At 40.5% G+C, this 27,927-nt stretch overlaps 1 protein-coding gene across 3 annotated transcripts in view; it reads right to left on the bottom strand.

The window, feature by feature from the left end:
- Window positions 1-2,137: 2,137 nt before the first annotated feature.
- The window catches only part of kdm2aa (lysine (K)-specific demethylase 2Aa), an 85,775-nt gene continuing 59,985 nt past the window's right edge, over window positions 2,138-27,927 (bottom strand). For all 3 annotated transcript variants that reach the window (XM_084338331.1, XM_084338330.1, XM_084338332.1), the window contains 5 exons: window positions 25,612-25,987; window positions 20,707-20,870; window positions 11,510-11,656; window positions 8,731-8,949; window positions 2,138-3,314 (listed from right to left, as the gene is read on the bottom strand). In XM_084338331.1, coding sequence (XP_084194457.1) covers window positions 3,133-3,314; window positions 8,731-8,949; window positions 11,510-11,656; window positions 20,707-20,870; window positions 25,612-25,987 — 1,088 coding nt within the window. In that variant the 3' untranslated portion in view covers window positions 2,138-3,132. The remainder of the gene's footprint in view (window positions 3,315-8,730; window positions 8,950-11,509; window positions 11,657-20,706; window positions 20,871-25,611; window positions 25,988-27,927) is intronic.

Raw genomic sequence — 27,927 nt, 5'->3', positions numbered from 1 at the left:
GAAAGACTTTAGTCTTGTTTACATCAGGGTCCCCCATTTTCAATTCATCGTAAGTTCGTAACATATATGCAGGGGTGCAGTGGTGGGCATATGCGGTCAAACGACGTTTGGGCTTAGTCACTGAGGCAGAAGTGCGCGCATCCTATTATTATGCAAAGTCTAGGTGATAAGTGCCGGACCCCCTCCAAACCACCCCTTGCCTGTCGTAATATGGCCTTGGCCCATATTACGACTGCACCACTGCATATATGACATACAGATACAGTACTGCTACATCTATACATTTATGACATACCAGATTTACAAATACAGTACTGTTTGTGATACGAAGAGTCCAGAAAATAAGTATACATTTGACGTAGAAACTGTATATTGTAGGTGGTTGGGCAGGCGGGGGGGGGGGGGGGTACTGTACATTGGAGGTGGGGGGGGGGGGTACTGTACATTGGAGGTGGGGGGGGGGTACTGTACATTGGAGGTGGTTGGGTGGGGGGGGAGGTTGGGTAGGAGTGGGGGGTGGGTGGGGGACACTGTACAACTGTACAAGCAAAACTGTACATTGGAATATTGACAAGACCATACTTGGTAATTTACTGTACATTGGAGGGGGTTGGGTTAGGATATTTACAGGGGCCAGTTTCGAATTGCAGTCTCCCGTAGGTTTCTTTGAGTGTTTTTGAAGGTGGGTAGTGATTCAAATTCCTTTACAGCTTTGGGTAGGGCGTTCCACATTGATGTGGCATAATTGCGAAACGTGTTTAGTCCCTTATTTGAGCCGAATCTGGGTTTAACATGATTAGTGGAGCTCCCTCTGGTGTTGTGATCGTGGTATTTATTCACTGACCTTTGGGAAGTATTTTGACATGTACATGGGTACCTTGGTCATGTAGTGTATCTTGTAGACCAGGCCCATTGCAAGTTGCTGTACTCTGTCGTCTACTCTAAGCCATCCTAGGTTGTCAAAGTGGGCAGGGGTGAGGTGGGTTCTAGGAGTAAGGTCAAGCAGTAGTCTGACCAGTTTGTTTTGAGATGTTTGTAATTTTGTTTTTAGCGCCTTTGAGGTGCTTTGGTACCATGAGGTGCACGCATAGTCGTAGTACCCTTGAATGAGTGCTCCTGCCAGAGTCTTCAGGGTATTCTTGTTTACCAGAGAGGAGATCCGGTACAAGAATCGAGTTCGTTGGTTGACTTTTTTTTATTACATTGGATGCCATTTTGTCACAGGAAAGATTTGCCTCTAGGATGGAACCCAGGTAGGTAATTTCATCTTTCCTTGTGACAATATTGTCACCCACTGTAACTGAGAAGCCGTCGGTCTTGCTGAGTTTGTTATTTGAACCGAAGAGAATGGACTCTGTTTTGCCCATGTGTAATGATAGTTTGTTATCAGCGAGCCATATGCAGATTTTGCCTAGTTCTGAGCTGAGGGTTTTTTCAACCTGTAACTTAAGATAAGATATTCCTTTATTGATCCCATTGGGGAAATTCAAAACTTGTTCTTTTCAGAGACCAGCAGGGCTGAGTCGTCCACAAACAGGAACAAGTTGCAGTCACAAGCTGACGACATCATTTGCATAAATTAGGAACAGTAGCGGACCTAGTATGCTTCCTTGTGGAACACCACAGCTCACTGTGAGGGGGGGGGATAGGGTACCGTTTACCTCCACCATCTGCTCTCTCCCCTCCAGGTAGGATTGCATCCAGCTCACTGATTGACAAGCTAAACCAATTGCTTTTAGCTTGTCAATCAGAATGGAGTGATTGACAGTGTCGAAGGCCTTTTGTAGGTCCAGCATGACCATGCCGCAGTATTTGCCCGCGTCCACCTCTTGTTTGATGTGGTCGTTTAAATAGAGAAGGCATGTGTCAGTGGAGTGGGATGTTCTGAAGCCAGATTGGAATTCGTAGATTAGATTTTTTTTTAAATTTTTCCCAAGGTACCTTTCGACCTGTTCGTAGACTATTTAATTGCACGTAATAGGTAAAGCATGGTGTCAATCAAACGGCGGCCATCTTAGCTTTCAAACAATGCATCAGAGACATAAAAACAATGGGACGCCGACGAGACGACGGGAACAACAAACACAACACAAACACAACTATGTTAAATTTACATCTTTTTTTATTGGTATTTCTTTAATGTTTTTCTGTATTTTCTTTATAAAAACAAACAGAAAGTCGAAAATCTTAGAAAATACTAATTTTGACATCGACTGTAAAACCCAGTCACAAGAAACTACAGTTTCCATCATCACACTGGACGCCCACCGCCCAACAGAGAGCGGCTTTAAATAACTTTACTTTACATTGTGTGTGTGTATGTGTGTATGTGTATGTGTGTGTGTGTGTGTATGTGTGTATGTGTATATGTGTATGTGTATATGTGTATGTGTGTATGTGTGTATGTGTGTATGTGTGTGTTTTAGAAACACTGTCGGGTTTCTAAAACAGGAAAGGTCCGTTGGTTCAAAAGGGTTCTGCTGGTCAGGTGGTCACATCTTCAGCGTGGAGTTCGGGTCAGTCTCTCCGTGTCATTTTGGACCCGCAAAAAAAATTATTTGGGGGGGGGGGGGGGGGGGGAAGCAATACTTTTATTCCACATCTTTCTAAAAGCTCTGTGGATGTTTGACCTACTGGGTGAACCTGCTGCAGAGCGAGGTCGTAGCTTCTGTCCGACCGTTTCAGACACTCAGTGAGACAGGGGTCAGTCTATCCTCTGGATCAGCTGGTCTCACTGAGACAGGGGTCAGTCTATCCTCTGGATCAGCTGGTCCTCACTGAGACAGGGGTCAGTCTATCCTCTGGATCAGCTGGTCTCACTGAGACAGGGGTCAGTCTATCCTCTGGATCAGCTGGTCCTCGGTGAGACAGGGGTCAGTCTATCCTCTGGATCAGCTGGTCCTCGGTGAGACAGGGGTCAGTCTATCCTCTGGATCAGCTGGTCCTCGGTGAGACAGGGGTCAGTCTATCCTCTGGATCAGCTGGTCCTCACTGAGACAGGGGTCAGTCTATCCTCTGGATCAGCTGGTCCTCGGTGAGACAGGGGTCAGTCTATCCTCTGGATCAGCTGGTCCTCGGTGAGACAGGGGTCAGTCTATCCTCTGGATCAGCTGGTCCTCGGTGAGACAGGGGTCAGTCTATCCTCTGGATCAGCTGGTCCTCGGTGAGACAGTAGGTGGCGAGGTGAGACAGGTCGGCGATGAAGGCGTCGAGGCCGCGCCGGGTGACGCTACGACAGCCGCGCACGTCGAGCAGAGAGAGGCGGGACAGACGCTTCAGAGCGGAGAGGCAGCTGTCCGTCACCTGACTGCAGCCTGGAGAGAGAGAGAGAGAGAGAGAGAGAGAGAGAGAGAGAGAGAGAGAGAGAGAGACGGTTCACATGAGGGCAATATATTTTAATCTTTAATACAACCCATTTTATTAAATAGTAACCCACCTATCAGACCTAAATGTTTTTTTTTTTTTTTTTACCGCTATACCGATATTGTCCAACTCTTAATTTCCGATACCGATATCAACCGATACCGATATATGCAGGGTTCCCCCCCCCCCCAAAAAATTGAATAATTTCAGGTAATTAACATTACATATCTCTTGTCGTGGAATTAACACAACATTATGCATACTTTTGACAATAAATAAAACAAGAATTTGTTCTTACTTGCTTGCCTGGGTAAATAAAGGTTAAATAAATTAGTGTATTATTATTATTTTTTCAGATATTACATTTTAATGCCAATATCCTCCATGCTCTGTAAATAACATGTACAAATACCGATATGCCCTACTATGTTACCTGTTTATTGCACAATGTTGTTTTATTGGATTCTATTATATGTTGTTACTACTGTATTGCACATCGTTGCGGGCAAGACCACCCGCATTTCATTGCATACTTGTATGCTGTGACAAATAAAACTCTTGACTTGACTTGAATATCGGCCGACAATATCGGTAGGCCGATAATATCGGACATCCCTAGACCTAATCTCTTCATGTCATCTGATCTGGTCCTATCAGACCTAGCGTTAGCTCAGTGAGTTAGCTCAGTGAGTGTGTGTGTGTGGTGTGTGTGTGTGTGTGTGTATATATATGTACCTGCTAGCGTTAGCTCAGTGAGTGTGTGTGTGTGTGTGTGTGTGTGTGTGCGTGTACAAACGTACCAGCTAGCGTTAGCTCAGTGAGTGTGTGTGGTGTGTGTATATATACGTACCAGCTAGCGTTAGCTTGGCGAGTGTGTGTGTGGTGTGTGTGTGTGTGTATATATATGTACCTGCTAGCATTATAGCATTAGCTCAGTGAGTGTGTGTGTGTGCGTGTACAAACGTACCAGCTAGCGTTAGCTCAGTGAGTGTGTGTGGTGTGTGTATATACGTACCAGCTAGTGTTAGCTCAGTGAGTGTGTGTGGTGTGTGTATATACGTACCAGCTAGCGTTAGCTCAGTGAGTGTGTGTGTGGTGTGTGTATATATACGTACCAGCTAGCATTAGCTCAGTGAGTGTGTGTGGTGTGTGTATATAAACGTACCAGCTAGCGTTAGCTCAGTGAGTGTGTGTGGTGTGTGTATATACGTACCAGCTAGCGTTAGCTCAGTGAGTGTGTGTGGTGTGGTGTATATATACGTACCAGCTAGCGTTAGCTCAGTGAGTGTGTGTGGTATGTATATACGTACCAGCTAGCGTTAGCTTGGTGAGTGTGTGTGTGGTGCGTGTATATACGTACCAGCTAGCGTTAGCTCAGTGTGTGTGTGGTGTGGTGTGTGTATATACGTACCAGCTAGCGTTAGCTCAGTGAGTGTGTGTGTGGTGTGTGTATATATACGTACCAGCTAGCATTAGCTCAGTGAGTGTGTGTGGTGTGTGTATATACGTACCAGCTAGCGTTAGCTCAGTGAGTGTGTGTGGTGTATATATACGTACCAGCTAGCGTTAGCTCAGTGAGTGTGTGTGGTGTGTATATACGTACCAGCTAGCGTTAGCTTGGTGAGTGTGTGTGTGGTGCGTGTATATACGTACCAGCTAGCGTTAGCTCAGTGTGTGTGTGGTGTGTGTATATACGTACCAGCTAGCGTTAGCTCAGTGAGTGTGTGTGGTGTGTATATATATGTACCTGCTAGCGTTAGCTCAGTGAGTGTGTGTGTGTGTGTGCGTGTACAAACGTACCAGCTAGCGTTAGCTCAGTGAGTGTGTGTGGTGTGTGTATATATACGTACCAGCTAGCGTTAGCTTGGCGAGTGTGTGTGTGGTGTGTGTGTGTGTGTATATATATGTACCTGCTAGCATTATAGCATTAGCTCAGTGAGTGTGTGTGCGTGTACAAACGTACCAGCTAGCGTTAGCTCAGTGAGTGTGTGTGGTGTGTGTATATACGTACCAGCTAGTGTTAGCTCAGTGAGTGTGTGTGGTGTGTGTATATACGTACCAGCTAGCGTTAGCTCAGTGAGTGTGTGTGTGGTGTGTGTATATATACGTACCAGCTAGCGTTAGCTCAGTGAGTGTGTGTGGTGTGTGTATATAAACGTACCAGCTAGCATTAGCTCAGTGAGTGTGTGTGGTGTGTGTATATACGTACCAGCTAGCGTTAGCTCAGTGAGTGTGTGGTGTGGTGTATATATACGTACCAGCTAGCGTTAGCTCAGTGAGTGTGTGTGGTGTGTATATACGTACCAGCTAGCGTTAGCTTGGTGAGTGTGTGTGTGGTGCGTGTATATACGTACCAGCTAGCGTTAGCTCAGTGTGTGTGTGGTGTGGTGTGTGTATATACGTACCAGCTAGCGTTAGCTCAGTGAGTGTGTGTGGTGTGTATATATACATACCAGCTAGCGTTAGCTTGGTGAGTGTGTGTGGTGTGTGTATATAAACGTACCAGCTAGTGTTAGCTCAGTGAGTGTGTGTGGTGTGTATATATACGTACCAGCTAGCGTTAGCTTGGTGAGTGTGTGTGTGGTGTGTGTATATAAACGTACCAGCTAGCGTTAGGTCAGTGAGTGTGTGGTGTGTGTATATAAACGTACCAGCTAGCGTTAGCTCAGTGAGTGTGTGTGTGGTGTGTGTATATAAACGTACCAGCTAGCGTTAGGTCAGTGAGTGTGTGGTGTGTGTATATAAACGTACCAGCTAGCGTTAGCTCAGTGAGTGAGTGTGTGTGTATATATACGTACCAGCTAGCGTTAGCTCAGTGAGTGTGTGTGGTGTGTGTATATAAACGTACCAGCTAGCGTTAGCTCAGTGAGTGTGTGTGTATATATACGTACCAGCTAGCGTTAGCTCGGTGAGTGTGTGTGCGTATATACGTACCAGCTAGCGTTAGCTCAGTGAGTGTGTGTGCGTATATACGTACCAGCTAGCGTTAGCTCGGTGAGTGTGTGTGGTGTGTGTATATATACGTACCAGCTAGCGTTAGCTCAGTGAGTGTGTGTGTATATATACGTACCAGCTAGCGTTAGCTCAGTGAGTGTGTGTGTATATATACGTACCAGCTAGCGTTAGCTCAGTGAGTGCGTGTGCGTATATACGTACCAGCTAGCGTTAGCTCAGTGAGTGTGTGTGCGTATATCAGGGATTAAAGCAAAAAAAAATCTCCTGACTGAACTTTTTTTCTGGCAAAGTCATATTCTTATTTTAACCTCCACTGTATTTTTTTTTAATAGCGTTAGCGTTTTAAGGGAGTCTACTGTCCCGACTGTGACTATAGACCCTACTGTTGTGGTTGTTGTGCCAGGCAGGGAGGCTGTGTGCTGGAGAGCGTGAATGCAAGTCTTGTGGCTAGCTTCTGATTGATGGCGAGCTAGAACCCTTTTCCCATTACTTTGAACGATGAACTAAAAGGCTTGTTATCATACAAACAAGGGACTAAACACGTTTCGCAATTATGCCACAACAACAATGGACAGTCTCCTCCCCACCATTTGTATATATTTTTTACCACCCACCCCCTCCTAATGTACAGTCTCCTCCTCATCATACGTATATATTTACTGTTAGGATCTCTGGGTAACAGCACTGTATATTTGCATATCATGTGACAAATGTAACAGTACTATATACCTGTAAGTCATGTATGTCCCTATGTCATAAATGTCATGTCATGTATGTTGTGTATGTCATAAATGTCACTATGAATTGAAAATGGGGGACCCTGATGATGTAAACAAGACAAACGCCTTTCTCTGGTCTGCATCCCCTTAACAATTGTGTGTATTTCTACTGGATTTACCAGATCCAGAGTGAATGAATGAATGAAAACTTTATTTAATACACAAGACCCTCTTCTTGGGACCAAGTAAGGTTTCGTCGATAATCCAATGTACAGTTACTTACAACCCCCCCCCATCACACCCACCCAACCACCTCCAATGTACAGTCCCCCCACCTACCCAACATCCACCAGTGTACAATTTCTACGTCAAATGTATATACTCTCTTTTTTTAGACTATTTTTGTATCACAAACAATACTGTATTTGTAAATCTGGTATGTCATAAATGTATAGATGTAGCAGTACTGTATCTGTATGTCAGATATATGTTATGATGAATTGAAAATGGGGGACCCTGATGTAAACAAGACAAAAGTCTTTCTCTGGTCTGCATCCCCTTAACAATTGTATGTATTGAGCTGTACTGTATTGTACCCATTCTGCAATCTGTTAATAACAATCAATCAATATTTAACAGATTGCAGAATGGGTACAATACAGTACAGCTCAATACACACAATTGTTACGGGGATGCAGACCAGAGAAACACGTTCGTCTTGTTTACATCAGGGTCCCCCATTTTAAATTCATAGTGACATACATGACATACTACAGATAGTACTATTACATTTGTGACATATACGATATGCAAATATACAGTACTGTTACCCAGAGATCCTAACAGAGATTATACATATGATGGGGAAGAGACTGTACATTAGGAGGGGGTACTGTGAAGTAACACGACAATGACAAATGTGTTGTTTCTGTTTTTCTTTTTGAAATAGTTGCGGCACACGGAACAGACAGCCCCCAGTAGCCTAGGTTTCCGTTAGAAAAAAACAAATAATAACGCAAATAACGTTCTGATTAACAAAGGCATTCGTTTTGTGGCATTAACGTTAACTAGATGTATCAACATTCATATGTACATTTATCATACACGGAAAGCGAACGGCGCAAGCACACACACACGCAACAACAACACACGTTGTCGCGTAAATAACGTTCTGATTAACAAAAGGCATTCGTTTTGTGGCATTCACCTTGCCTAGATTTATCAATAGCAATAGTAATATATATGTTTCTTTAGACTAGAATAAGTAAAATGAACTTACTATCTCGGAAAAGTTGCAGCATGTCAGTGTTTACTCTGGGTCTCGAGTAGAGCTAAACAGAAACTGAAAGGCAAACGGTCGCTTCCCATTGGTGCTGAGCACAGCGGAGGCGGGTGAAAGCGCTGTAAACGATTGCTCGCAAATGACTGCTTGACGCCTCTGATTGGCTCAGGTTAAAATCCGTCACGACTCGGAATCAAATGACGGAATCTCCTAATCAAATTGACGGATATCCGTCTCAAGACGGAACGCTTTAATGCCTGGCGTATATACGTACCAGCTAGCGTTAGCTCGGTGAGTGTGTGTGTGTGTGTATATATACGTACCAGCTAGCGTTAGCTCAGTGAGTGTGTGTGTATATATACGTACCAGCTAGCATTAGCTCAGTGAGTGCGTGTGTGTATATATACGTACCAGCTAGCGTCAGCTCGGTGAGTGTGTGCGTGGTGTGCGCGCTGGGCGCGGCCAGTAGGCTAACGGCGGCGTCGTCAACCAGCGGACAGTGAGACAGGTCCAGGACCTCCAGCTGGGACGCGTGACGCTGCAGCACTCGAACCGTCGACTCGCTGACCTCCAGGCCGGACAGACGTAACGTCACCAGGTGTCTGAGTCTGCTGCGACTAGACTCTGACCCTGAGAGAGAGAGAGAGAGAGAGAGAGAGACAGAGAGAGAGACAGAGAGAGAGAGACAGAGACAGAGAGAGAGAGAGAGAGAGAGAGAGAGAGAGAGAGAGAGAGAGAGAGAGAGAGAGAGAGAGAGAGAGAGAGAGAGGACAGACAGAGAGTTATTTCAGATGTCCATGGGTTTGGTTTCCATCTCATGATGTCATCAGGTTCCACAGAACTGGGTGGTTAGTATTACTACCTTGCTTGACGTCACCATGTATGATTCTATGGTTAGAATTTTTTCCCCCCCATGCATACATTCACACGTTATACCGTTGTGAATATAAGTATGTTTTTAGATCGGTCTGGGGTCATTCCTGAAATGCTGAGGAATAGCCTTATAGCCGTATTATACTGTAACCGACCCGCTGTTATTCCCAAATCAAATCTATATCATAGAGGGGGGGGGGGGGGGTAAATTTTTTATGCTTTGATCGTCACCAACGGCATATGTTGTGGGATAACGTTACACACACACGTTCAGATCGAGGCGAAGACATGCTTGGATCAACGCAAGATTGATATCATATAGCCCTTACCTTTACTAGAATGTACCCCAAAAAGAATATTCCAATTATCTGATCACGATTTCAAGTATTGATGTCCACTGGCACTGAAAGTGTTAACACTAAAGTTAAGAATACAATTATTTATTTTGAGACTGAAGAAACCTTCTGATCACTAGTCATACAACATGAGCTCTTCCTCTCTCTGTATATACACTTTATGTGTGTGTGTATGTCAGTGCATGTGAGCGGATCGGCGCGGGCGAGAAATCCGCTCTTCGCTCTAGACGGCTTGTTCCGCTCCGCTAATCGCTCATGTTGACCCCGCCCCCAAGTCGCTCTCCGCTCGCTCACCTTAAATCGAGCGCTCCCCGCTCCACATCGCTCGGCAGATTTATTTTTATTTTTTTGGAGCATGATGTAAATTTGCTTGATTTGACCAAACTACAACAGTCTACACCCCCTGGGCCCCTTAACAATTGTTTGTATTGAGCCGTATTGTAATTGTACCCATTCTGCAATGTTAAATAACGTTGTTTATCCATTCACTAGCTCTACTAAGCGATGATAGCTAGCCTAGCCACAATGCTATGGTCGTTGCCATTAACGTTAGCATGTAAGCTAACGACAACAACAATGGCGTCATATACTTTTTCTAACAGGATGTGAGTGACAAAGCCTGAACAGGATATCACAGGTTCACCCTTCTCATTGGTTGAAAATGGCCTTCATGTTTGTACATCGCCATCTGTTGCTTTGGCATTGTACTGCATGTATATATTACATCAACAGTGTTAAACCACTGTGAGCGGCCCGGAGTGGATTGGAGCGGAGGAGAACTCTCGCTCCGGGCGTCGCGCCGACTCATTTTAAAACCCACTCGGTCGCTCACGTCAAAACCGCCCGCTCCGCTCCCCGCGCCGCTCACATGCTATGGTGTATGTATATGTATATGTGTGTGTATATTTATATATGTGTGTGTGTATATGTATATATATGTATATATTAGGGATGCCCCGAACGATCGGCCAGCGATCGGTATCGGCCGATAATCAGTATAAATATGAGATTGGGGAATTCCGATAATGCTTCATACTCGCCGATTGCGAAAACTGATCGATGACGCGCGCAAAAAACATAAAAACATAACAGAAACACAACTCTCAGCGGAGAGCTTGTGTGCGAGAGAGAGAGCGTGTGTGTGCAAGCGTGAGTGTGTGTGTGCGAGCGAGCATGAGAGTAAGTTACTTACTAAGTGTAATAGACTCGAGACGACGGAGCCCCGCTACACCATAGATAAACATTATTTTGTTTAACCTTTATTTTACCAGGTAGTAACTTGAAAGCCCGTTTTGTCGTAAGTCCTTAGTGAATGAGACCCAAGACCTGGCCAGATTATGCGCCACACTGCCCCAGGTGAGTGCAGTGCAGGTCGCTGAGAGACAACCAAGTTTGCCGTGAAGACCCGCCCTACTCTGCCTCTGATTCGCAGACTGTGGGTGGGGGAATGTGATTGGACCAAAGCAGAGTGACACACAGTCGACATGCATTGCAGACAGAGACGCTGCTTTAGCGAGAGCGGAGAATTTTGACTTGTTGTGTCGCAGATAATACCGATAATGAAAATGGTTTAAATTCATTGAATTCAGCTCAATTCGATTTCAAATGGCACATAGTATTTTTTTTTATTATGTATAGGTTAATAATAATTATTTAATAAATATTAATTAACCCAAATCCCAGTTTTTACAGTATAACAAAACCAAAAACGATCGGTATCTGCAGTGTATCGGCCAATATGTGATGATCGGTGGCAAAAAACGTGATCGGGGCATCCCTAGTATATATGCATGTGTGTGTCTGACCAGGTGGTGTGTGTGTGTGTGTGTGTGTGTGTGTCACCAGGTGGGGTGTGTGTGTGTGTGTGTGTGTCACCAGGTGGGGTGTGTGTGTGTGTGTGTGTGTCACCAGGTGGGGTGTGTGTGTGTGGGTGTGTGTGTGTGTGTGTGTGTGTGTGTCACCAGGTGGGGTGATCAGCTCTTTGATCTGAGCGTCTCCGATGCCGTCACACCAGCGCAGGTCCAGCAGCCGGAGACACGGGAGAGACGGAGACACCAGAGCAGACAGACAGGTCCAGGGGAGACCCGCTACACCCAGCTCCCTCAGACCTGGGGGGGGGAGAGGGGGGGGGGAGAGAGGAGAGGGGGGGGGAGGGGGGGAGAGGGGAGGGGAGAGGAGAGAGGGGAGAGAGAGGAGAGGGGGGGGAGAGGAGAGAGGGGAGAGAGGAGAGGGGGGGGAGAGAGGAGAGGGGGGGGAGAGGAGAGAGGGGAGAGAGAGGAGAGGGGGGGGAGAGAGGAGAGGGGGGGGGAGAGGGGAGGGAGAGGAGAGAGGGGAGAGAGGAGAGGGGGGGGAGAGAGGAGAGGGGGGGGGGGGGAGAGGGGAGGGAGAGGAGAGGGGGGAGAGGAGAGAGGAGAGGGGGGGGAGAGAGGAAGACATACAGAGATAAGTTAGGGTCAAAGTCAAAAGTTAGGGGGCGCACTGAAATTATGGCAAGGGTTATTAGCCCCCTAACTTTTGATTGCAAAGTCTGACATTGACCCCCTTTTCAGGAGTTGACCTAGAGCCCACCAAGGTCATGCATATCAAGTTTGGTCAATGTCAGACCTTGCAATACACTGTAAGGCACTGTAAGGCTACTGTCCTGCCTCACTTCCAGTGATGAAGCTAAGCTATGCTAACGGAGCGTCTATTCCCAAAGCTAAAATGCACGCACAGAGACAAAAAAGGTATGTATCTTCTTGTCTAACTCCAGGGAAGATGTTAAATAAGCTAATTTCCAAAAAAAAGTGGAGTTCCCCTTTAACTGTTTATATATTAGGGCTGACCTTCGAAGCTTTTTTTGGCAATCGAAGCTTCGGGGCCGAGCTTCGATTTTAATTCGAAGCTTCGAAAAAAAATAAAAGAAAATAAAAAAAGAAGATTTTTTTTTTGTTTTTTTTAAATTTTTTATCTCATGTTGTGGGACTTGTACAGCACTTTCATAAACTTTGTTGTTTTTAAATGTGCTCTATAAATAAAGTGGGTTGGATTAATTAATTAAGTAGCCCCTTTCGTGACTGAGCCAACAAGGTTTCACTCGGCTGTGTGATTTAATTCAAGGTGGATCGCTGTTGTCGTTTGAACTTCAGATTTCATGGGAACTACCAATCCCCCAAATCAAGAATGTTTAAGATGAATGAAGTAAGATTTTGATTATTTGAAATATGGCCTGTGTAGACTAAACTATGCACAGAATTATGTCAGTCTACAAGGTCCGGATTCTACATGGTCCGGCAGCGTGAATATTAAAGGCAACCAACTTGTGTTCGGCTTTTCTCTGATTGGCCGCGCCCCCCCGCCCCCACGCGCAGGCAAGCGCAGCCGTCCCACGTCCCAAATGAAATCCAAAGAGCAAGCGCGGCAGCGCGGGCAACCAACTTGTGTAGTGTTGGGCTGCTGTTCCAACGCACTTGTGTTGGGCTGCGGTAGCAGTGGAGCGCTGCTGACTGATTATTATGTTTCGCGTTTTTAACAACCAAAGTTAGATTCACTCGTCACTGTACATGTATAAACAAAGCCCATACAGTTATGAAATAATAAACACTGACTATCTGACTCTTACTAATAAACACTGTGTTAGGACTATAAACACTGTTAGGACTATCTGACTCTTAATAATAAACACTGTTACAGACTAGTGTTAGGACTATCTCGAGTCACGCGTCACTACTGTAACTAGAAACTCTGGGTGTCACTGTACATCAGTAACGTTATTTCGCGTTTTTAACGTCAGCGGGGCGATGCGGTGGTTAGTCCCCGGCTTCCGTGCACCGCCGCCGGCTCTACTCGGTCCAGCTCCAGCAGCAGCGACCGTGCTCCGTTGTAGAACGAAGCCCTTCAATGACGCAGCTCTCATATTTTGCGAATGCATAAACTATATCTTAAATTGTGGCTATGTGTCTAATATGGCTGTCGCTTATCAATGACTTCGCGACAGCCATATTAGACACATCGCCATAATTTAAGATATAGTTTATGCATTCGCAAATATGAGAGCTCTGTCATTGAAGTGGGTGGTGGCAGCTTACTAACAGTAGCGATTTTTATTGTTTTGTCATGACCAAACATAATCCCAACATAGATAGGAGGTGTACTGTATGTCAAATGTCGGTCATGTGGTGGAAGTGTTTAGTACAGTCACACAACAGAACACCGCTGTAGACTAGAGTACAGTCACACAACAGAACACCGCTGGTTCGACCAGCGCTTTTGCCGCGTCTCTCTTTGCGCGAGGGCGTGTGCTAGTGGATTGATTGATTGGCCGTGTGGCCAATCAGAGAAACGCTGAACGAAAAGCTGAACACAAGTTGGTTGCCTTTAATATTCACGCGGTCCGGCAATGTAGACCATGTAGACTCCACTACAGACCAATTATCAGTGAATGTTCATGCATTTTTAAGAAGGGCAACTTCCACAAAAAAACAAAGAACTCACCAAAATATCTCAGTAGCACCTTATCTAAATTTTATTTCCTATTGTGTTTATTCATCCCAGTATCTTTCTTTCTTATGTGTGGAATTCTACAAGGCATGTAGGTGTATATGTATTTGAGGATGATATCCTTCAAACAGGCAATAGTGATGATATAATTTGGGCAGTGCTGAGCTGGGTTACTTTCCTCCAGTGTATTTGTCCCCCGGCCCCACCCAATGGCCCCATGCTCGCTCGCGCGCGCGGCACGCACGCACACGCACACGCACACGCACACACACACACACACACACACACACACACACACACACACACACACACACACACACACACAGTCATTTAGCTGACGCTTTTATCCAAAGCGACTTACAAGTTCTGTACGACAAGACAGCAAGAAGGGTACAACTCTATCAGCTGAGTAACAATGTTTATCAAAGTGTTGCGTGTTACAGTGTAGGTTAGTTTATTAGGAAAAGTGCATGACAGTAAGGTTAGATTTTTTTTTATCATTTCAGATAATGGTTGAAGAAGAATGGTTGGTGAGTCTTTAGTCGACGGCGAAAGATTGGACGGGATTCGGCTGTCCTAACTGGGATGGGTAGTTCTCACACACACACACACACACACACACACAAATCGAAGTAAAAAAAAAAAATTTGATTTTTTTTTGATTTTTTTTTAAACTTCGATTTTTTTTTAATGTTCGAAGCTTGTGCCATCGAACGAAGCTTCGAAGCTTCGAAGTATTTAAGACAGCCCTATTATATATATATATTGTAGAAGCCAAAACCGACCTATTAGAAGTTGTATTATATGGTAATGCATGTATTTATGTTTGAATGGTGTATTCATGTTTGAACACTAGGGGGCACACCACCTCTATTATAAGAGGCTCTGTTAATCCGAGCCTAGCCATGCACCTGCCGGGGATTCACTTTCAAACCCGTTTTCATTGTTGGAACTGCTTATCTGTAACAAACGACTGACAACTGTTCTGTTAACCTTCATCATCATTCATCTTTCCTTTTGACAATAAAACCCTGCAAACTACATCGGCTGCAGCTTGGACATTCAACTTCGATTGCCGAGTTAGGAAATTATATAAGTGGGTGCATCGTGAAGCTCGTCGATTCATTGGGGAGCGACAAGCGGCCACTACATACATACATATACATACATATATATGGATATAAACATAGAACAAAAAGTTCAGAAATGTGTGTTTGGTAGATTATTTCTCTGTTGTAACAATGCTTCTTGGAAATAGATTTTATACCGTTGGAAAGCCTGTTTATTTACCTTTTTAAATGGTGCCCCATTTGTAAGGAACATGCATTTGTGGGTTGCGCCCATGAAAAATTGGCTTATTCTGCAATTGCTATCGACTTTTGTTTGGTATTATTTGGTGGATTGTTTATATTTTTATAATTTTTTTTTGTATCTCATTCATTCCATAAGAACGTAGAATACACATTACAGACTTTTTTTTATATGGTCCATTTGCATGTTCTTGGTATCTGATTCTAGGGACATCTATGGATCTCAGGGAATGTATTCCCAGTGTCAGAAAGACTGTCTGTTACTAGGCTTGAGTCAATTGTAATGAACCAAATGAGAATATCAATAAAAAAAAAAAAATTATCTTTGACTGTGAATAACACTATGGTCAAATTGACCAGACCTGAAAAATCTAAGCAAATTAATAGGGCAAAGTAAAATATATTGTTGGTTTCCTGTTGGTTGTCAGTTTGGCCATGGGTAGGTAGGGAATTTATTTTATTTTTTTATTTTATTCTTTCCCACGGCGACTATGGATAGGGAATTTCTTTATTTAATTAAAATGTTCACAACAACATGGATGCATGTACTCTGCCAGCATGTTTAATATCCATAATACTAAATGTTTGACTAAGATTTCTATGAAACTTTATTCTTAAAAAAAAAAAAAAAAAAAAAAAAAATCGGATCTCTTTTTTTTTGTTTTTTTAAAAAACTCATAAAATATATTGGGTCGCACCTAAATCGGCAGGGTCGGTCGGCAACCGGAAACCAACTATTAATTTTGTTAGGCCTAGATGGAAGATGATTAAACAGAAGGTTTTGTAGATACAGTACTGAATTCTGCCATCCGGACACATGCAATTTGAAATATGATTATAGAATATAGAATATCAGGCATAGAATGGTTATGCGATTAAAATGCGATTAATTAGATTAATTAATTACAACTCCTGTAATTAATTAGATTAATTTTTTTAATCGCCTGAGAGCACTAGTATATATGTAATGTACCAGGCAGTCTAACTGTTTATATATGTATATATGTAATGTACCAGACAGCCTGACTGTTTATATATGTATATATGTAATGTACCAGGCAGTCTGACTGTTTATATATGTATATATGTAATGTACCAGTCTAACTGTTTATATATGTATATATGTAATGTACCAGTCTGACTGTTTATATATGTATATATGTAATGTACCAGGCAGTCTAACTGTTTATATATGTATATATGTAATGTACCAGGCAGTCTAACTGTTTATATATGTATATATGTAATGTACCAGTCTAACTGTGTATATATGTATATATGTAATGTACCAGGCAGTCTAACTGTTTATATATGTATATATGTAATGTACCAGGCAGTCTAACTGTGTATATATGTATATATGTAATGTACCAGTCTAACTGTGTATATATGTATATATGTAATGTACCAGTCTAACTGTTTATATATTTATATATGTAATGTACCAGTCTAACTGTTTATATATTTATATATGTAATGTACCAGTCTAACTGTTTATATATGTATATATGTAATGTACCAGGCAGTCTAACTGTGTATATATGTATATATGTAATGTACCAGTCTAACTGTGTATATATGTATATATGTAATGTACCAGGCAGTCTAACTGTTTATATATGTATATATGTAATGTACCAGTCTGACTGTTTATATATGTATATATGTAATGTACCAGTCTGACTGTTTATATATGTATATATGTAATGTACCAGTCTAACTGTGTATATATGTATATATGTAATGTACCAGTCTGACTGTTTATATATGTATATATGTAATGTACCAGTCTAACTGTTTATATATGTATATATGTAATGTACCAGGCAGTCTGACTGTGTATATATGTATATATGTAATGTACCAGTCTAACTGTTTATATATGTATATATGTAATGTACCAGACAGTCTAACTGTTTATATATGTATATATGTAATGTACCAGACAGTCTAACTGTGTATATATGTATATATGTAATGTACCAGTCTAACTGTTTATATATGTATATATGTAATGTACCAGTCTAACTGTTTATATATGTATATATGTAATGTACCAGGCAGTCTGACTGTTTATATATGTATATATGTAATGTACCAGTCTAACTGTTTATATATGTATATATGTAATGTACCAGTCTAACTGTTTATATATGTATATATGTAATGTACCAGTCTAACTGTTTATATATGTATATATGTAATGTACCAGTCTAACTGTTTATATATGTATATATGTAATGTACCAGGCAGTCTGACTGTTTATATATGTATATATGTAATGTACCAGTCTAACTGTTTATATATGTATATATGTAATGTACCAGTCTAACTGTTTATATATGTATATATGTAATGTACCAGGCAGTCTGACTGTGTATATATGTATATATGTAATGTACCAGTCTAACTGTTTATATATGTATATATGTAATGTACCAGTCTAACTGTTTATATATGTATATATGTAATGTACCAGTCTAACTGTTTATATATGTATATATGTAATGTACCAGACAGTCTAACTGTTTATATATGTATATATGTAATGTACCAGTCTAACTGTGTATATATGTATATATGTAATGTACCAGTCTAACTGTTTATATATGTATATATGTAATGTACCAGTCTAACTGTTTATATATGTATATATGTAATGTACCAGGCAGCCTAACTGCGTATATATGTATATATGTAATGTACCAGGCAGTCTGACTGTTTATATATGTATATATGTAATGTACCAGTCTAACTGTTTATATATGTATATATGTAATGTACCAGTCTAACTGTTTATATATGTATATATGTAATGTACCAGGCAGTCTAACTGTTTATATATGTATATATGTAATGTACCAGGCAGCCTAACTGCGTATATATGTATATATGTAATGTACCAGTCTAACTGTGTATATATTTATATATGTAATGTACCAGTCTGACTGTTTATATATGTATATATGTAATGTACCAGGCAGTCTAACTGTTTATATATGTATATATGTAATGTACCAGTCTAACTGTTTATATATGTATATATGTAATGTACCAGTCTGACTGTTTATATATGTATATATGTAATGTACCAGTCTGACTGTTTATATATGTATATATGTAATGTACCAGGCAGTCTGACTGTTTATATATGTATATATGTAATGTACCAGTCTAACTGTTTATATATGTATATATGTAATGTACCAGTCTAACTGTTTATATATGTATATATGTAATGTACCAGTCTAACTGTTTATATATGTATATATGTAATGTACCAGTCTAACTGTTTATATATGTATATATGTAATGTACCAGACAGTCTAACTGTGTATATATGTATATATGTAATGTACCAGTCTAACTGTTTATATATGTATATATGTAATGTACCAGTCTAACTGTTTATATATGTATATATGTAATGTACCAGACAGTCTAACTGTGTATATATGTATATATGTAATGTACCAGTCTAACTGTTTATATATTTATATATGTAATGTACCAGGCAGTCTGACTGTTTATATATGTATATATGTAATGTACCAGTCTAACTGTGTATATATGTATATATGTAATGTACCAGGCAGTCTGACTGTTTATATATGTATATATGTAATGTACCAGTCTAACTGTTTATATATGTATATATGTAATGTACCAGTCTGACTGTTTATATATGTATATATGTAATGTACCAGGCAGTCTAACTGTTTATATATGTATATATGTAATGTACCAGTCTAACTGTTTATATATGTATATATGTAATGTACCAGGCAGTCTGACTGTTTATATATGTATATATGTAATGTACCAGGCAGTCTGACTGTTTATATATGTATATATGTAATGTACCAGGCAGTCTAACTGTTTATATATGTATATATGTAATGTACCAGTCTAACTGTTTATATATGTATATATGTAATGTACCAGTCTGACTGTGTATATATGTATATATGTAATGTACCAGGCAGTCTGACTGTTTATATATGTATATATGTAATGTACCAGTCTAACTGTTTATATATGTATATATGTAATGTACCAGTCTGACTGTGTATATATGTATATATGTAATGTACCAGGCAGTCTGACTGTTTATATATGTATATATGTAATGTACCAGGCAGTCTGACTGTTTATATATGTATATATGTAATGTACCAGTCTAACTGTTTATATATGTAATGTACCAGTCTAACTGTGTATATATGTATATATGTAATGTACCAGTCTGTTTATATATGTATATATGTAATGTACCAGGCAGTCTGACTGTGTATATATGTATATATGTAATGTACCAGTCTAACTGTTTATATATGTATATATGTAATGTACCAGTCTAACTGTTTATATATGTATATATGTAATGTACCAGGCAGTCTGACTGTTTATATATGTATATATGTAATGTACCAGTCTAACTGTTTATATATGTATATATGTAATGTACCAGTCTAACTGTTTATATATGTATATATGTAATGTACCAGGCAGTCTGACTGTTTATATATGTATATATGTAATGTACCAGTCTAACTGTTTATATATGTATATATGTAATGTACCAGTCTAACTGTGTATATATGTATATATGTAATGTACCAGGCAGTCTGACTGTTTATATATGTATATATGTAATGTACCAGTCTAACTGTTTATATATTTATATATGTAATGTACCAGTCTAACTGTGTATATATGTATATATGTAATGTACCAGGCAGTCTGACTGTGTATATATGTATATATGTAATGTACCAGGCAGTCTAACTGTTTATATATGTATATATGTAATGTACCAGTCTAACTGTTTATATATGTATATATGTAATGTACCAGTCTAACTGTTTATATATGTATATATGTAATGTACCAGTCTAACTGTTTATATATGTATATATGTAATGTACCAGTCTAACTGTTTATATATGTATATATGTAATGTACCAGGCAGTCTGACTGTGTATATATGTATATATGTAATGTACCAGTCTGACTGTGTATATATGTATATATGTAATGTACCAGTCTAACTGTTTATATATGTATATATGTACAGTAAGTACAGTACCAGGCAGTCTAACTGTGTATATATGTACAGTATGTACAGTACCAGGCAGTCTAACTGTGTATATATGTACAGTATGTACAGTAAGTACAGTACCAGGCAGTATGTGTATATATGTACAGTATGTACAGTATGTACAGTACAAGGCAGTCTAACTGTGTATATATGTACAGTATGTACAGTACCAGGCAGTATGTGTATATATGTACAGTATGTACAGTATGTACAGTACAAGGCAGTCTAACTGTGTATATATGTACAGTATGTACAGTAAGTACAGTACCAGGCAGCCGCAGCAGCAGACAGGTGAGCTGCTTCTTGCTCAGGGGCGTCCAGCTGAGGTCCACGGCGCTCGGCTGGCGCTTGATGATGCCGGCCAAGGCCTGGTTGGAGATGGGAGAGCAGCGACTCACGTCTATACTGGACCACAGCCGCTTGTCACAGCTCCTACACACACACACACACACACACACACACACACACACCTCTAATTATAATTATATCTTACCATCAACATCTGTATTAACGGAACGTAGGCCAAATGCGTCCACATTTTTATAGGCTTCTATCACATTTTCATAACAATAGCACCCTGCGCCGTTTTCATTGAGGTTTCTTACAAATTAACGATGCTTTATGTTGTCCTTTATATGCCGATTATCATTAGAATCTTAAATTGTACCATATGTCCCCCTTTAGACAACATATGTAACGCTACCAGCGCACTTTTGTTAAGATAATTAGTTGGCCATTCTCGGTCGCTATACCGAGGTCGCAGTAATAGTTTAACGCCGTTCAGATCACGTCGGAGAATATAGACACATCCCAGTGACCTGCGACCTGTGCTAACGCTCTTGGGAAATGCAGTGTTGTAGTTCTCAACATTTTCAGCCTTTAATTTTAAACCAATGCTGCCATCTACTGACAACAGAAAAGTGTTGTCTAATCGTCACCTTGAGAGCTACTTCCGTATACAGCGTCGCCCCAAACGCGTCTTCCTTAATGATAAGCAAGCAGTGCAAAAATGCTTCCGCATTCGTCACCGCACGCCAGTACGGTAAAGCGCCTTTCTTTTCAGGCCCCGCTTAGACAAATGCTATGGCATTTCCGCGTACATTGCAACGAATCACTTGAAACCTCGGCTGTCTTTAACTATGAGTGAACACAACTGTCTTTAACTATGAGTGAACACAACGCAACATTGTAACGTTAACGTGTAATTTACTATGGAATATAGTATATTATCGCGACGATTGTAACGTTAACGTGTACTTCGCGAATATAGTATATTATCGCGACGCGTCGTCGGACTAAACGCTGTTGTGAACCCAACACATTGTAACGTTAACGTGTACTTTACTATGGAATATCAGAAGAAACTACTCAACCTCGGCTGTCTTTAACTATGAATGAACACAACACTCTAACTCACCAATGTACAGTTTCTACGCCAAATGTATATACACTCCTTTTTCTGGACACTTTTGTATCACAAACAGTACTGTATTTGCAAATCTGATATGTCATAAATGTATAGATGATGTAGCAGTACTGTCTATCTGTATGTCATGTATGTCATATATGAATTGAAAATGGGGGACCCTGATGTAAACAAGACGAAAGTCTTTCTCTGGTCTGCATCCCCTTAACAATTGTATGTATTGAGCTGTACTGTCTGTACCCATTCTGCAATCTGTTAATAAACTTTTCAATCAATCAATCAATCCATGTTTAGATAATAAAGTACTCAACCTCTACTTGTCTACTGTCTGACTGAACACAACACTCTAACTAACTTACCATATTTAGATAATAAAGTACTCAACCTCTACTGTCTTTAACTATGAATGAACACAACACTCTAACTTACCATGTTTAGATAATGAAGTACTCAACCTCTACAGTCTTTAACTATGAGTGAACACAACACTCTTAACTTACCATATTTAGATAATGAAGTATGCAACCTCTACTGTATTTAACTATGAAGGAATTACAACATTTATTTAATGGTTAATAGTTTGATAAAAGGTAATTTACTATATTTGTATGGCATTTACACTTAAAGTAGAAAAACAAAAGTAATCTGTAAAATAATAGTGAATTTCCTGTGAAAAAACATTTATTTTTTACAGTGTACGTTACACACACACAAATGCTACAGTCATTATGACACATTTTACAAAGAAAGTCTTGTATGAACTACCAGTAATATAAATAATATTAACAACAAAAATGTGTTCCATCTTCATGTCAGTAACACAGTAAAAGGTCTAAATGCTCTGGTTCTGTGCACACTGCTACTAAAACTGTTGAACCACAGTAAAAGGTCTAAATGCACAGCATGTAATAAAATGCATCAGTTAGCTCATGTTAGCTGCGTGTTAGCTCCATGTTAGCTCAGCCAGTTAGCTCATGTTGCTCAATCAATCAATCAATCAATCAATCAATCATTGTACCTCGGCGCAGCGGAATAACAATATGAGTGATCGCCTGCTGCGTCCATCACGTGTATGGTGATTAACCAAATTCAAATTGGCGTGCAAAGCCAAAGCGTGTTAATAACCACAAATTGAACCAATAATGTGTGTGTCGAACCAAGGTGGGATCTCATGCGCATGCGCGGGCACGCCGGCGCACGCACGCACCTGAGCCGAGCGAGCACGCCGCCGCCGCCGGTGCACGTGCACGCACCTGGGCGAAGGAAAATGAAAGGCGCATTACTGCACGCCACTACGGTACATTCTTGCACTGCTTGCTTGTCATTAAGGAAGACGCCCCCCAAACCCATTCTAGAGATTCCCACTTTTTACTGGGAGTGGGGCGTGGCCGTACTTGGTCCCAGACAATAAGAGTGGCTGCAATTGGTCACCGACGTTATATATCTTACCATCAACATCTGTATTATATATCTGACATCAACATGCTAAAGCAATGTCCAAACATGAGACAATTCAAACTGATGTATAAGGAAATGATCAAATAAGTGTATACTTCTTCCTACTCCTTTTCGAACATTGAGTAAATTGAGTTATGTTTTGCTTTTGTTTATTTATTTTTATTATTTAATTTCTTGAGATCAATGATTTGTTTTGATTTGATATTGTTTGTATTTATTTACATGTACGAAATAAAGATTTAAAATCAAATAAAGAAATCAAACATCTGTATTATTATTATTATTATTATTATTATATCTCTCACCACCGGTACCAGGCCTTGCACACGGTCATGCAGGCCAGCTGTATTATTATTATTATTATTATTATTATTATTATTATTATTATTATTATATCTCTCACCATCTGTACCAGGCCTTGCACACGGTCATGCAGGCCAGCTGTATTATTATTATTATTATTATTATTATTATTATTATTATTATTATTATTATTATTATTATTATTATTATTATTATTATTATTATTATTATTATTATATCTCTCACCACCGGTACCAGGCCTTGCACACGGTCATGCAGGCCAGCTGTATTATTATTATTATTATTATTATTATTATTATTATTATTATTATTATATCTCTCACCACCGGTACCAGGCCTTGCACACGGTCATGCAGGCCAGCTGTATTATTATTATTATTATTATTATTATTATTATTATTATATCTCTCACCACCGGTACCAGGCCTTGCACACGGTCATGCAGGCCAGGGCCCCGTTCCATGTACCGGGATAACCGAGTTAGCCGGATAACTTTAGCTGGATAACTGGGTTAGCCTGACTTTCCGATTTCATGTACCTGGATTTTCCAAATCACCATGACAACATATCCAAAAGTTTGAGCCTGGTCGAAAGCAGAGTTCAAGTTCAAGTTAGCCTGAACTATCGCCACGCCCCCGCAAAGAAGTGACAGCCCGTTTCCTGAAACTATTCCCACAGTCTACGATCTGCATTATACCATTCTGAATTACGTTTTTGTGCTCCATTCTTCCAGAGGGGGCTTTTGAAATGTAAAATAGACCCAAAATGCTGATATTAAATTCACTTTGTCCTAAATAATGCACGTTATATATACCGTGGCGACGGTGGCGCTCGCTCGTGCGATGTACACATGATGTGGTTATTTTAATTGTAACTGGGATTAAGATGTCTGATGAGATGCGCTGTTTGACGGATTTGAGAAATTGAATGAGCCGTTGACGTCACATTAATGAATGAGGATAAAGAGATAAACTTCATTCAAAACAACGGATATTCTAAACACGGGTCTCTCGTTCATTAATGTATAAACAATGAATTTATCCCATCTGGCCCAGTGGCCCAGCGGTAGTGCTCATGCCTGCCAATTCAGCGACCCGGGTTCAAATCCCCGTGTTTCCAATATGATTTTTTTGAATATAATATTAATGATTATACGCCAAAGTAGCCTGGTTTTAAGTTAAAATATTATAAATCTACATGCATTGAGGATGTCATTCTTTATATAGCTCTCAACGTGCACCAAATTGAATTATTCCTATATTGCAAAAAGAAGGAAAAGACTAGGGCCTTGAACCCCGGTCGTCCGTGTGAAAGTCAAAAGAAGAACCCGTTACACCACAGAGAAGATAAGTAAAAGATTGACTATACATCAATCAATGGGTAAGAGAGCCGTATCGTAATTCTGTATAACAGTTAACTAATAATTTTCGCTAGCAAGATCTCATTTGATTATTCAATCCAGCAGGCAAGTTTAAAGAAATATAATCTGATTGATTGAGGTAATGAGGGACTTAGAATTAGCCTATAGATAACGCATTTAACTTGTCGGCGAGGCGATTGAGCCTATTGCAATCTGTCAATAAAGTCTTAAATCAATTAATCAATCAATGCCGTTGAGAATCAGGGTCTCTGCCATCGATACGTGCTGGCTTTCCACCTAAAACGGGAGCGCGCATCTAGCCTGACTTGAGCCTGACTCTCAAGTCTGGCTTGAGTTAACGAGACTGAATCCTCCTTTGTGAAACAGGAAAATCCCGGCTTTGAACATCGGGTTAACTGAAGCTGGATAATGGACATGTTGATCGACTTAGTTGAACCACGTACATGAAACAGGGCCCAGCTGTATTATTATTATTATTATTATTATTATTATTATTATTATTATTATATCTCTCACCATCTGTACCAGGCCTTGCACACGGTCATGCAGGCCAGCTGTATTATTATTATTATTATATCTCTCACCATCTGTACCAGGCCTTGCACACGGTCATGCAGGCCAGCAGCTGCGCTCGGTCCAGGAAGCTGAAGACAGAGACCCAGACCTCCTTCTCTCCTCCGCGCTCGCTGCCGCCCGCCTCCTTGAAGGAGGTCAGCGAGAGGAGAGGGAGGGGCGAGAGGGCGGACGAGGCGTGGGGAGCGGGCGTCTCCTCCGAGGACGAGGAAGAGGGCGAGCGCTCCCTCGCTCCGCCCCCCCGCTCGCCGTGACTGCCCCGCAGACGCCTGCCCCTGGTGGCCGTGCCGGTGTCGGGCGTGCCGCCGCCGGTGTTCTTGAGGCGCGCCGGCCTGGTCAGCGGGGTCCTGGTCGCCATGGCAGCCTCCAGCTTGGGAACGATGGACCCTGGAATAAAGAAGAGTCGAAATCAAGTCTAAATCATCCGGTTTCCGATGCAACGCACAGATTTTTATAAACTCATATTTCACTAATAACTAGGGATGTTCGCTATTGGCTTTTTTACCGATATTGTCCAACTCTTAATTTATATATGCGGGGTCCCCCCCCCCCCCCCCACCCAAAAAAACTGAATAATTTCAGGTAATTATCATTACATATCTCTTGTTGTGGAATTAACACAACATTATGCATACTTTTGACAATAAATAAAATAAGAATTTGTTCTTACTCGCTTGCCTGGGTAAATAAAGGTTAAAGAAATGAAAAGAAAAGAAAAATTTTAAAACAGATACCGATATTTTCCGATATTACATTTTAATGCCAATATCGGCCGATAATATCAGACATCCCTACTAATAACACTTAAAATCATTGGTAAACAAACGTAGTGCTGAAGATATACACTTTGACTGCTGTCTTGACAGGGTTAGGGTCTTTACTCTTGGATACATTTGAAAAAGAAACGTAACTTGTATTTTATTAATTCATACAGACTGTATTGATCTATGTATGACGTGAAATACATCTCAACGTGGTACCGGGCCGACCGGGCTTAAAGGAAAACTCCAACATTTTGGGAAATTAGCTTATTTAACATCTTCCCTGGAGTTAGACAAGAAGATACATACCTTTTTTGTCTCTGTGCGTGCATTTAGCTTTGGGAACAGTCGCTCCGTTAGCGTAGCTTAGCTTCATCACTGGAAGTGAGGGAGGACAGTAGCCTGACGTTCCCTACAGGTTTGTTGATATTCTCATTCCTTCAAAGGATCCGAACCGATTGAAGTTTATGGATACCATGACTTAAAATCCTCTTACCTTGACGATTAAAAGCCTCCCCAATTTAGAAAACAGTAATCCAATGGCTGGTATTGATAATATACTACTAACTACTGCACGTAGCTAACCGGAGCTAACACAGAACAGAACAGGATGGTAAAGCAAATATAATGACTTCCTTTCTGGGGTTTTCAAAATAAAAGTGCGACGTTTATAGCAGCGGAAAACGTTTATTTTGTACATTATCTAACGTTAACATAGGGCTGGGCGATATGGAAAAAAATCATATCGCGATAACGATATGATAATTTTATTTTATTTCTCGATATCGATAATTATCGAATTGTTATAAGTATAAAAAAAAAAATAATAAAAAAAAAAAAAAAAAAAAAAAAAATTTTAACAACAGATGTATGTTTATTTTGCAGCAATTCTTTGTCATTGCCGCCATCTTTAGTGTTACATCCCCACACACTCCAGTTCTCAGGCTGCAGCTGGTTTAAAAGCTAAAGTAAACCGGCTTCTCTGCTGGCTGTGGCTCCAGAGGAGTTGAACGGTTCTGGCTCTGCTAGTTTATTTTCGATCTTTTGGCGCTTTTTTGGTGGACAAACCACCGCACATGTGCACTGTGACTCGTGACTGGAGTCTAGTTCTGCTAGCACACATAGCCTACTGTGTACAGACGGTTTCAAAATGTATTTTAAATTAGAAAGCAAACAAAATAAATGGACAAGAGAAAAAGAAATCTGAATTTGGTCAGTATTGTCATTTGGACAAGCAAAGCCATTACTTTAAGTTGCAGGCAAGAAAGACAAGTCTGTCCACTGTCTCTGGTTTTAAAACTGCCCTGTTGCAGGTAAAAAAAAAAAAAAAAAAAAACGATATTCGATATCGATTATTAAAATATATCGCGATATTTATCGTTATCGTTATATCGCCCAGCCCTACGTTAACACGAACCTAAACTAACTTTAGGTTAGTTGTAACGTTAGTTTAGGTTCGTGTTAACGTTCGATAATGTACAAAATAAACGTTTTCCGCTGCTATAAACGTCGCACTTTTATTTTGAAAACCCCAGAAAGGAAGTCATTATATTTGCTTTACCATCC

The sequence above is a fragment of the Notolepis coatsorum genome (genome assembly GCF_963971535.1).
Source record: "Notolepis coatsorum genome assembly, contig: SUPER_7_unloc_4, whole genome shotgun sequence".
NCBI lineage: Eukaryota > Metazoa > Chordata > Actinopteri > Aulopiformes > Paralepididae > Notolepis > Notolepis coatsorum.
This window is presented reverse-complemented; position numbering and strand designations above follow the sequence as displayed.